General features: G+C 45.6%; 1 protein-coding gene across 4 annotated transcripts in view; it reads left to right on the top strand.

The window, feature by feature from the left end:
• Nucleotides 1–12,997, top strand: part of dip2a (disco-interacting protein 2 homolog A) — a 96,604-nt gene that overhangs the window by 53,552 nt on the left and 30,055 nt on the right. For 2 of the 4 annotated variants that reach the window (XM_080019786.1, XM_080019787.1), the window contains exons 3-7: nt 3,549–3,665; nt 3,754–3,873; nt 9,217–9,474; nt 11,235–11,372; nt 12,778–12,819. In XM_080019786.1, coding sequence (XP_079875912.1) covers nt 3,549–3,665; nt 3,754–3,873; nt 9,217–9,474; nt 11,235–11,372; nt 12,778–12,819 — 675 coding nt within the window. The remainder of the gene's footprint in view (nt 1–3,548; nt 3,666–3,753; nt 3,874–9,216; nt 9,475–11,234; nt 11,373–12,777; nt 12,820–12,997) is intronic. The other 2 variants (XM_080019788.1, XM_080019789.1) reach the window with 1 other exon arrangement.

Below are 12,997 nucleotides of genomic sequence, written 5' to 3' on the forward strand. Positions count from 1 at the left end.
GGAAAATCGTTCAAAACAAGAGGTTTTTCTCAATGACTCCATGAGGTGACTGTTGAGTTTATGCAAGTCTTTAGCCGTGCTGATTCCCTCTGGAGGTGACAGACGCGGCACACATGATCCTGACGAGCGCGCAGAAAACTGTTGCCATCAGACAGGTGCTAAAGATGCATCAGATGCATCCTTGTCGGCCAATGGCAACCTCTGTTGTGACGGAGCGTGGACTCTGATTGGCTCGGTCTGGTGTGTCTGCACACCGTGTTCTCCCTGGCAACCAAGCTGGTGAGCCTGGCTTGTTTTATAGACCTGTTTTCTCTCGAGGCTGGGATCGGCCATTGTGTGACTGAGCTGGTGGATCCACATAAGTGACCTGAACATAATGATGTGTGTATTGTTGCCTGGTAGAGATTTGTGCACGTCTGTGTGTGCGCGCGGGCCATAACAAGCCTGAGCAATGTAGACTATTACCTCACTTGACCTTAAATCGTGTGGAGCCTTAGTAATATATACATCTTTTGTATTTTACTTCAACCATTCCATATGTTGTCTGAGTGTGCGCTTTTGTGTATGGCATGCACTAGTGTTTGTGCATGCACATGGTGCATTTGTAGATAGGTAATTTGCACATTGCAGATGTAATCTACAATGTGCATCAGTCATTGCTCAGCAGTGATGTGTGCACTGGCACTGTATGAGAGTTGCTGATGAGGTGGAGCTCTCTGATCCCCACTAAGCCGCTGCTGTAAGACCTGACTGGCTGGCTGGCTGGCTGAATGGTCTGCTGGCTGAATGGCTGACTTTCTGGCTGGCTGGCTGAATGGCCTGCTGACTTGCTGGCTGGCTGGCCTGCTGGCTGAGTGACTAAATGGCTGACTGGAGGCTGGCTGAATGGCCTGCTGACTGAATTGTTGGCTGGCTGAAAGGCTGACTTGCTTGCTGGCTGAATTGCCTGCTGGCTGTATGGCCTGCTGGCTGAATGGCTGATTTGCTGGCTGGCTGGCTGATTTGCTGACTGGCTGGCTGGCTGGCTGGCTGAATGGCCTGCTGGTGGAATGGCTGACTTGCTGGCTGAATGGCTGGCTGGCCGGTTCGCTGAATGGCCGGCTGGGTCGCTGAATGGCTGAATGGCTAGCTGAATGTCTGGCTGGCTTGGCTGGCTGGCTGGCTGTTTTTTGGGATTGCTAGGTGGTTGGCAGACTTGCAGCCATGTTGGCCATCCTGCCGGCTTGGGTGTTTGCCTATGCCCTGACTGGATCTGGCTGTGTTGGCTGGGTAGTGGAGACTGTGTTCAGCAAGGTCAGCTGCTCCGTCTGGTTCAAGAGGTAAAAGGTCACAAAGGGGACCGGAGAGAGCCACCCCTCAGGGGGTTCCACACACAATCTGAGCAGCGGAGGTCTGTGTTTATCTCCTTTTTCTGATTGTGTTGGCAAACCCATCACCAAATCTTCTCTAAGAGTAATTTCATCCCCTGGTTTAAGTCTCACTCAACCCACTCTAAGGGTTAGAAAAATGCCAAGTAGTGGGCAGGGAGTGGCGTGTCTTGATTCCCAAAGGTTTGATTGGCTGTGATTTAACCGCCCTGGCTCAGTCAGATGCAGGTTGGTGGAGATTGGACTTGGCCCTTCCGATACAAAAAAATACAAAATAAAATAAAAAGGGTAACGCTGAGGTTTTGAAGGATATCTCTAAAACAGAAATGAGATACCAAGAGTGCTATGAAACATCGAAAATCCCCAAAATATGTAGCGGTGGCAAATCCTCAGAGTCAACTGCAGTAATTGGATTATTTTGTGAAAAAGTTATGTTATTGTTTAAAAACAGGCTGAGCGTGTTTCGACATGGTCTCTATGTCAAATGCGTTACTGTCTCTCCCTCCGGCAACCACCCCCATCCCCAAAAATAACCAATTTGGTGGAGCTGGAACCAGTGTTAGATCATTTCATTGTCTGCATTATAAAAAAAAACAACCTTTGTATTCTTATAAAAAGGTAAGCTATTAAGTTAAATGCGCCGTTAGATTGTGTGTAGTTACATTTTGTAACCGTTTCCTTCACAAATGATAACAGATCTAAGGAATTCTTCCTTCAGTGGGACATGCCCAAATCCCCTGTATCTGGCTATAGAGCTTTAACTTACTGTACCAGATCCTTTTTAATAAAAAACAACCCCTTTTTAAAAAAAATGGAAATACCGTCTCAGTTCACTTTGCACCTTACATACATAGGCGTGTGTGTGTGTGTGTGTGTGTGTGTGTGTGTGTGTGTGTGTGTGTGTGTGTGTGTGTGTGTGTGTGTGTGTGTGTGTGTGTGTGTGTGCGTGCGTGCGTGCGTGCGTGCGTGCGTGCGTGCGTGCGTGCGTGCGTGCGTGCGTGCGTGCGTGCGTGCGTGCGTGCGTGCGTGCGTGCGTGCGTGCGTGCGTGTGCACACGTGTATATACACATTTCTGTCTTCTAATACAGTAGATGTCTAGAAAAATTTTCTGTAAAATATAGATTTTAGTCTGGATGATATCTACACAGATAACAAGATTTATATCACAATGTGTTTACATATAATGAGTCATATTAAATATGTATTAATTGCTATAGAAATTATAAATTGCCACCTCAGACGGCAGAGTGTTATCAGTCAGAGGTTGAGTTAGTTGGGTGTAATATGTTAAAGGCTTTCCAGAAAAAGTATCTTATCTATTGTGTTGGAGTCTTTTTTTACAACTGTCACAATTATTACGTTATTGTATATATGTAGTATGTTTCCATCGTAATTGAATGGGATCTTGGTATCAATATTATCGATGTTGTAAAAAATACTGTAGGATGTGAATGACTTGAATTTCCATCAGTTGGGCTTGAGGAAAATGAATCGTCTACCTGAATTTTATGTTTCGATATTCACTGTCAATAGCTCTTCTGCAATTGGTGGTAGACACGTGGCAATAATTATTACGAAAATTGATCTTCAATTTAAGTTTGATCCTGACAGTCCTAATGATATTATATATTATATGTGTGGCAAACTTATAAAAGAAATAGGGTCCACATGCGGAAAAGTAGAAAAAGAACATTTCAAATATTGATCAATTTCTCAGTCCGTTTTCTGATGCATTATATTTTTATATATATATATATATATATATATATATATATATATATATATATATATATATATATATGTATATATATATGTGTGTATATATATATGTGTATATATATATATGTGTGTGTATATATATATATATGTATGTATATATATATGTGTATCTATATATATATGTGTATCTATATATATATATATATATCTATATATATATATACACCTCTGTATTTGACCCATCCATATAGTATCGGTGGCAGCTGCAGTACAGCACCCGGGGGCCCACTCCAGGTCTTTTGCCAGTGCCTTGGTCAGGGGCACGGACAGGAGTAGTAACCCCTCACATGCATGTGCTTTGATGGGGGGAGGAAACCGGAGCACCCAGGACCTTCTTGCTGTGAGGCAACAGTGCAACCACGGAGCCACTGTGCCTCTAACTACTTGTGTTTGTCTGTAAAGGTGTAGATCCCTCGCTGCAGAGTGACAACAGGAACCAGGGCTCCTCCCAGGCTGCCCTCCCTTCCAAACACATTAAGTCCCGAGCGGCCAACGCCCGGGATGAGCGCTTCAGATCAGGTAACCACGAGTCAGCGTGTCGTCAGGCGACTGATCCCGTTATTCGTGATGCTGCTCAACCCTCGTCACCCTCCTTGTGACCCCACAGATCTGCACACAGAAGCCGTCCAAGCAGCACTGGCCAAGTACAAAGAGCGGAAGATGCCCATGCCCTCCAAGAGACGCTCCGTGCTCGTCCAGTCCTCCGTAGAGGCATGCACGCCCCCAGGTGAGAGCCGCGTGTCAGCCGCTGCAGCAAGGGTCCCTCATTTGTCTGCTTAGTCCGTGTGAAATCCATCCCACAATGATCAAAACAGGTCATATAAAATTGGCGGGAATTGTGAGTGAGTGAATATTTTTTTGGACAAATATGGATTTATAGAAAGGCGATGACATTGACTCTTGCATATAATTCCAATATCCATTAGGGCTGTCGCAATCATGACATTTTAGATTTTACAATTAATGACGACTGACTATTTAATTGTTTGGGGTTTTTTTAATTTCATACTGTACACTTACGAGAGTGATTATACATATTTACCTCCTGCAGAAGAGCTAACTATTTACATGGGACATTGGAACAGAACTTTTCTGTTTTATTTCTTCACATATTGAGTTAATTGGCGTCAACATAACTGATGGAAACTCACATAATTGGCATTTTATTTGTTGCAACATTTCTAACATTGGCTTAAAATTGGCTTTAAATTTGAATGGAAACCTACCATTGTAGAATCTAACAATCAAACAAACAAACCCTTGCGATCCCCTCAAGTAATGACAGGCGTGCGATTATGCAGTAGTTGTGACGGCTCTAAACATGATCACATTTCAAAATGTGCCTTGTACACATGCAACAACACCGGGACCGCGTGACACATTTCCAGCGGTGTGTAGGACGCACAAACTCTGTTGTGTCTAGGGGTCCGAGATGGCATTTCCAAACATTAACCACTGGGGGAGAAATGACGAGAACGATGAATGTGTCCATTCTTCATGGTTATGAAGGAAACAGTTGTCGCCGCTCGCTTCCCAGGCCACCTTCCCACTTAAGTTGCATAATGGGGTGAATAATCACATTTTCGGCATTTGTACAAAAAAAAATGTCAAACCTTTATGCGATGTCTGCTACTGTTTATGCAACATGGACTTGTTTGTTTGGGATTTTACCACTTCATTGCTTTCTGCAGCTGCCTTTTTTCTTTTTACTTTTTTCTTTTTTTATTATGTGAGACTTTGACACGACTTTGCGATGCTTTTTGTGTTTGCGTCAGTTTTTATGTCGGAGAAGTAAAGGAGATATTAGATGCACCGATAAGAAAACTACAATACTGTAGCTCTGTGTTTTTCAGAGTTTAGATGCAGGGCATTCAAAAGGACAAATGTGATCACATGAGTATCAAAGACAGAGTCTGATAATCATTATATTCTAAAATGTCTAAGATAAATGCAGCCACAGAGGTTTGAATGTGCCTCATGGCAGTCATGGTACTGCTCATATTAGTGTGATATTAAATCATTTGAAAAGCAGGCATTATCCTGAATGGTAGATTTAAGGGGCTCTCGTGTCTACAGCTGGCCTGAATGTAGCCGCCTGTCCTGTGGTAGTTATTATTTGAATCTGTGTCATTTAATATATTAGATTTTCTCTGTCTGCCCAGCTAGTCTTTATGTGGCTTATGCGAGCCCAGTGGCCAGATTGGACATCTGATTGCGGTGGACGCACACTGATCGCTATTGATGCGGCGTCTGCAAAATGTATACTCTTCTTATCAGAGGGTTAGTTGCATTGAAATATGTTCTACCAGAGCTGCACACAATGCACACCATGCTGATAAACTTGTGTTTAACCAGAGTCTGGCGGTCCGAAGTGGGAATCTGAAGTTCAAAAAATGTTAAATCCTATTATTTCGAAACTTTATTTAGCTTTTTAAGAAACAGCCATTCAACGTGTTTCCGCTATGTTTTCCCATGTCCTCCTCTTTGGCACTTCCGTTGTCGGTGGCCGGGTCCGCCCTTCCCAGCAAGAATGCACCAATCAGGCTCGCGTAAGAAGTGAAAGGCAGCCGCGGTGATGTAGATAAAGCCTTGTTGTAGCTAGTTGCGGTCTGTAAACTGTCGATACGGACAAACTTTCAAAGCAATCTGTGATGAAACGATATCCCCACCAGCTCAAGTGACCATAGGGAAAAACACCCCACAACAAAACAACTAATCTCAGAATCAATCGATCCTTCTGGGACTTGTGGTGTTACCCACACAACAGGGACAGTGTTATGGATTTCCACTTTGACTGACCGTGCAATTTCCCAAACTGTTGAAAAAGGATGACGCTCTTGAGTTCTGATGCAACATTCTATATATTAGTTAATGGGAAAATTCCCCTTTCTAACATTTTAGTTGGTGTACATTTTACGACATCGACAGGGTCCTCCGCTTTGCCATTTTAATGCCCTTGTAATTGTTATGAATTATTTATGTTTAACGCTATTCATAAGTTTGCGCGTGGAGGTCGGGTATCGACACAACGCTGTCTCCCGAGCCGACAGGATTAAGATGATTTCTAATAATGTGTGTAATCTCTGTCTGTCCTGCTGGGACCTCATTAATACGCCCGTCTTTGTTTGCTTTTCGCACTGCGAGACGCCCTGCTCCTCTTTTAAGGCCCGACCTCCAGCAACACATGTATTTCTTCAAACCATTTTCTTTTTTCTTCTCCCTCACTGTCTGAGACATCATTCTTTCTCTCTAAATTCTCCCCTTCCCTCCCCCTCCACAACCGTGTCAAGGTTACCCAGATAGGGCGGGAATGGAGAGAAAATGCCGAGGAATAACAAACAGGAATCATAAAATAGCGAGATAACCCCATGAGTTCCCCCGGCTCGTATAACATGGCGTTAAAGCTCGCTGCCATCATACCTGCTCCGCCCTTGCGCTGACGGGCCCCGTCCAAGGCCGTGAGACCAGCCGGCTCTCGCTCACACAGACAGACACACACACACACACACACACACACACACACACACTATCGGCTAAAAGTGCAGATAACAAGCGACGGCTCTGGAAAGTCAGCCACAGTGACCGACATTTAGGGATGATTCATTGTCGTACAAATAATTGCTCCATTGTATTTCTTTGGTCATTTCTAGTCTATATTTGTGTCATAATTCATATCCCCCTCATGAAAAATAATAATTCCATAATAAAGTACATCTGTTTCAACCCCCGATGACAGAGACGTAATCGCAGATTTTATTTGCACATATATCACACGGTCTTAAAACGTCTCTTAATTTTCCGTGGAAGCGTGATTGTGCAACCCGTGATTATCTCAAATAATTGCAATTAGCTCAATAGCGAATCCAATCTGGTGATTATGTTATAATAAAACAAACTAAAAACTACTGAGCGCTCTACTGCGTACTGGTAGTGATGATAGGAGAAGCATCCATGCGAAACATGCCGCCTCCCAGTGGCTCTGATACATACTCTCATGCTCGCTCTGGGGCATGTGATAGATTTGCCTGATGATTGAAGGGGATCTAAAATGCTTCTCCTTATTTTCTGTCATACAATGTTACAATGTTGGATGTTCATGTGTCAAATAATGAGGTAAGCTAATGACAAAGTAAACGCTGTGACCAAAACGCTCTGAACGCCTCGTTTTCAAAGTTTTTTTTCTATTCTCTGTGCGAGCTGACGTCAGCTCGTCACGGTTTTATTTACATGGTCATCTTCTCCATCTGATCCGCCGTCCGTCTCCAAACGAAGCCAATCAAAATAGTGTTTTTAATCTATGTATTTATTTATTTGTTTTTTAAATGTATTTTATTTAGTTTTCCGACGTTTACATGACAAAAAAATCCCTGGGTGCCAGAGTCCTGGTGCGTCCTGGTGCTGTGTGCGTATCCCACACAGGCCTGGAGCACAGCTACTACCAAAGACGGAATTAACTTTTAAATGAGGCCCACCGGATCTAATATGAGTGAAGATTTCTCGCTTCAACTTTGTTCAAAAACAGATCTTGGTGGACTGATAAGGTGATGTCCGTGAAGGTTTGAGTAAATAAAACGGAGCCCGGAGTAAGGCTCAAACCCCATTGGCTCAGAACTAGGGTGCTTGGCTGCTCATTCCAAATTAAAGCTATACACACTGAAACAGCCCGTTTTTGAACAGTCCGGGTTTGGAGGCGTGTCACATTGGCTCGAGTGCATAATCCGAGTGGTATTTTCAGCGAAAAAAAACTTCAAAAACATGTTTTGCTGGACCTACTCTCATGTGTAAAAAGGAGCATAATAGGTCCCCTTTAAGCTACTTATTGAGAGCGAAGAAGCCTATGTGATTGGGCTCTGTACTATTCTTCCATGGCAGTAAGTAAAGTGCAGCTTTTTACGTTATTTTAATAGCCAGGATGGGTGGGAAAAGTATGTGCTTATGTTTATTTATTTACTTTATTCACTGTGCATTTGTCACATTTCTTGACTGCCGATGGTCTCTGCTCTATGAAATGATGGTGTTAAATCCTTTTCTCTGCCACGTTACTTGCTTCTGGTTCTCCGGGGGAAGGCCAAATCCTGATTGGCCTGCTCTTATATAACTTCACTGATCCTTTTGGAAGTAAACACATTTCTAGGAGCCTCGCAGATAAGGCGCAATGCTTTCATTTTGGATTGATCCCTACCTGGCTTTAAAGCTGTCCCCATGGAAGCTATTTCTGTGGAAACCGACGGTTGTCGCTCTCCTCAGGGAAGAGCCGCTCGAGCTGCGGCTTGTGTTTCGGTCCAAACTGTGATGACCTGAGCGTACACCGCTACCAACCGGGCTTTGTTTCCTTCTGGTATTTAAAACGGGTGAAAAAGGAACTATTATGCTGTTTTGAGGGATTTCTATTATCGTTGCTTCTTTGGTTGTTTGTTTTTGTGATTTAATAACCTGACATTGTTCAACACTTTATTTTTTTAAGGTTTTTTCAAGTGTGCTCGGAGCGTGTGTGTGTGTGTGTGTGGGGGGGGGGTTGCAGTGTTTTTTGATGTGTGTGTCACAATCCAATAGTGCAATAGGCTGCAGCATTTTTCATACAGGTGTTGTCTGTGTAATGGTGTTGTGTCTTGGTATTTCCCTGCCTCCTGGTCCTGTCTGCGACCTGACCAGTTGTTTTTTTTTGTTGTTTTTTTTGTCCAAACCCATCACATGTTGTCGCTCGCATGCGCTACGTCCAACCACAGGGGGCCTCCCTATTTTCCGCCGAGTGTGCATGTGTGGTTGTCCGCAAAGGAAATCAAACTTCTGCGGAATTGTTCCGATACACGCTCACATTCCAACAGAGCCACGCGGCGATATCCATACTGGAGCGTCACTCCACTCGCCCCAACGCCGCCTTTCCCCATCCATTTCATTCGTCCAGCTTTCCCACTTATATTTACTCGCCCAGTATGTATAAGTCAGCAATATTTCATCCCCGTCACGGCATTTCCGAAGTCGCCGCCCGGGATTATGTGTGGTGTTTGCTGCAGGTGGCCGGTGTGAAATTCCGCTGTTACGCTGCCCTGTCTTGCCCTGTCGCACACAGACACCTCGTCGGCGTCGGAGGACGAGGGCTCGCTGCGCCGGCAGGGACGTCTGGCCACCTCCGTGCCCTATCAGGGCCACGGCCACGCCGCCGTCGAGCACTGGTTTAACCGCGTCATCCAGGGCTCGTCCACCTCATCCTCCGCGTCATCCACCTCATCCCACCCGGGAGGGAGAACCGTCACCTCCAACACCAACGCCGTGCACGCGGCACTCAACGCCAACGCACTGGCCGACCTCATGGCCAACACCCACCTAGGTCAGTGACACGTCCACACGCACTCGCGCACACGCACGCACACACACACACAATCACACACACACTCACAGAGTACAGATGCGCTAAAACACATCCACAGACCTAGGGTGGCCAGTGATGTCCCATGGCATTCACTTTCCAATTAAGCATCCTCAATTCATTGATCAATTCAGCGAATTGCAACCATATATTCTTTGTTGGAAGTCACGCGACAATTTTTGATTATTTCATTTAATTTCTGTAATGGGCTATAATTGTTTGATGAAATATTTTTGTAATGCGCATCAGACGGTATATGTTACTGAAGTTGGTCGCAATTCTAATTGTTTGTAAAATATTATATTGATTGATATGGAATGGTATTCTGAACTCTTTGTATCTAAGTCAAGGCAAATCGTGACATCCCGGCCCTAACCCCGCCCTAACGGTCATCGCAGCATGACCTTGACAGGCAGTCCTTGGGAGATGGCCCCCGCTCCCTGTGTGGCTGTTGACGTCTCCATTCCTAGCACTGATACAAAACCCTGGATTCGCTTTTCTCCCCCTCCGGTTTGACACTTGGTGATGATTGCGGCAGAGCGGCGGCGCGTTGCTACCGCCTTCCTTTTGTTGTGTCGTTGATAAAATCTCCAGCTGCATGGAGCTGCAGCGCCACGCTGGGCTCACAGCCGCGCTCCACTGTATCTCTCACCGCCGAGGCCTTATCTCTCTGCGGCGCCGCGTGACGGGAAGGAGCGACGGCATTCTAATTTTAATTAGCCGTCCACGTCAGCCGTCTCACCTTCGTTTAGTCATGTGAAGAGGCTCAAAAGAGGCTCTTCTTCGCCAGCACCACTCATTCCAGGTTTTCCTGCGAGAGTGCCGCCGGCTGGTTAATGAGATTCAGTGGATTCATCTCCCTCCGGTTGTCAGCAGCAGCATAGCAAGATGGTGTCTGTAATGTGTGTGTCTGTGTGTGTCTGTGTGTCTGTGTGTCTGTGTGTGTGTGTGTGTGTGTGTGTGTGTGTTACTGACAACGCTATAATCTATTACGATGGAGCTGTCTGATTAGTCTCCCTGCTGTCTCTACTCGAGGTCACCGCCATAAAGCGACCAAACCGACTGGTTTTGAGTAGAGCTGTCGATAAATCTCCTCGCTGCCTCCCGTCCCCTGGACGCCGGGACCCTGGTTGTGGAGCAGTATGACGCGGCCTCAAGGCCACGACGCATCCCAAAAGTTTTAGAAGGATTTGTCCAATACGTTTAATCACAAGAACACCATTGAAGTTTAGATAACTTAAAAAAGTTGACGGTTGCTTTTGCGTGTTGACGGAGGCCTATGCCCGTTTTGTGTGTGTTTTCTGCCGTAGCGTTGTGTGTCTTTGTTGTGGAGCGTCCTTTTGGCTGGAGGAAACGTACTGTAAGCAGAAGGCAGGGAATGAAAAGAGGCTTCCATAATTTCCCCAGACGCGCCCATTAATCATATTACGCAGACATCTCGTTCTCCGTGGCTAGAAAGCCTGCCAAGGGGAATGCATTTTAAACTGGATAGAAACGTCCATTCAATATCGCAGCGGCTGCTTATGCAGGAGTTAGGCTGTGAAATCCTTCCTGAAACACACTCTGTAGCGGGGAAGCTCCGGTCCTCCCGCCGTCCGACTCCTCGGACGTCGGAGCACTTCGTTCTCCAGCTCAGGAAGTACCTTATGACTCGGAGAGCGCCGTTACGCCGAGCGTTTGACCTTTTAACCCCCCACCCTCCGACACCCCACCCACCACAGATAACCACTCGGCGCCCCCTGATGTGACGGGGTTGTCGGAGCGCCCCTCACTGCATGCCGAGTGTCCCCAGGTGGCCTCGGTGCGAGGCGTCCCTCGCGGCTACAACCACCACGCCAGCGTCATGGAGACGGCAGATGGTGAGTTTCCGACGCACACACACAAACTCACACAACAGGCACCGTTATACCTCCGCGGCTCCCTTCTCCTTCTCCAATTCCCTTTTTTCCTCTCGGCTGTCCGTTGGTCTCTCGGCCTGGCACATGCTACTGACTACACGTTGCCATAGTAACGGACCACCCGACTTATTTCCCCCCCTTTATCATTTTTTATTTCTTCTGTATCAGCCAATGCATCAGTTGGTTGGAATAAGAAAAAGATTCGCTCTGACTAACTAGGGTTGGCGTAATTTTAAAAGCACCTGGTATTTACCAGAGTCTCGTTTCATGAAAGTAATGCGAAACAACAGATTTTTGCCAAAAGGGCAAAAGAATATATATACTGTGAGTTCTGGCACATGGACTAGTGAAGCATGTACACTGTGTTCAGCTCTGCCTATAACAAATTTATTCCCTTAAGGAATTAAAGATGGCAGCAGTCTGACATCCGGCCAAACCCGAGCATTCCCAGCAATATCTGGCAGTGTAGCTTTGGTTTGGATGCTGTGCAGCGAGAACAGGGAAACGTATGGCACCAAACCAAGATGGTTTCCAAACTGTCATTTAGTGTAGCATCATCTTCTGTGATGGTGAAGAATGCATTTTCAAGTCATGATAGATTGATGTGAGTGGGCAGACTTTTTCTGTTAAGAGAGATACCATACTTTTAAATTGCATTCAAAATTGTCCCTCATTTCTTAGATCTTGATGAACAACATTTCATCAATGCAATGACTACTTAAGATGCACATTTATTACAGTCATAAGAATGCATTGCATTTTCTTGATTAGATGTCATTAGGTACATGTGCAGCCTCATTTAAACACATTTAGCGGCCAAACGCACCAAACTCTCATTGAGAGCCATCCATCCAGAAAAACACAAACCACAGCGCAAACACGGGACTATGCAACACAGCCATCCATCCTCTGCCACTCTTTAGACTGTGTGTGTGTGTGCGTGTGTGTGTATGTGTATATGTGTATATGTGTATATGTGTATATGTGTATATGTGTGTGTGTGTGTGTGTGTGTGTGTGTGTGTGTGTGTGTGTGTGTGTGTGGCGAAGGCACCTCCCAGGGTTGTTTTCCTGCCTTTCCTGAATTTCAAATAATGAGAACTTCCCCTTTACATATTCCTGTCCTGATTGAGGTCTTTTTAAAGCGTGGGACTCTTGAATGGGTTCCATAAGACGCCTGTTGGCTTTCCATTGGGTGCTGGCGGAGGCTGTTGCTGCTGTGAAACCCATTGCATAGCAGATGTCTCTTTATGTGTTCGTACTGTGAGTCCGTCCGTCTTGATTTTGGTTGCACGCTTTGTGTCATGTGTTGGAGTCCTGGGGATGGAGGTGGTGTTATTGACATGCCCATGTGTCTTCTCCTCCAGGCTGTGAGTGGGGACGAGAAGGAGCCCTCGGTTTAACGGACGGTATTTATACCCGTTCCTCTAGCTCCATGCCAGGCTGCTGTGTGTGTGTGTGCGTGTGTTCGTGCGTGGTGCCAGTATGTGTTTGCGTCTGCATTCACCTACACTGTCAACTGTTAAACCGTGTGTGTGTGTGTGTGTGTGTGTGTGTGTGTGTGTGTGTGTGTGTGTGTGTGTGTGT

This window comes from Zeus faber, assembly GCF_960531495.2.
Source record: "Zeus faber genome assembly, chromosome: 18".
Taxonomy (NCBI): Eukaryota; Metazoa; Chordata; class Actinopteri; order Zeiformes; family Zeidae; genus Zeus; species Zeus faber.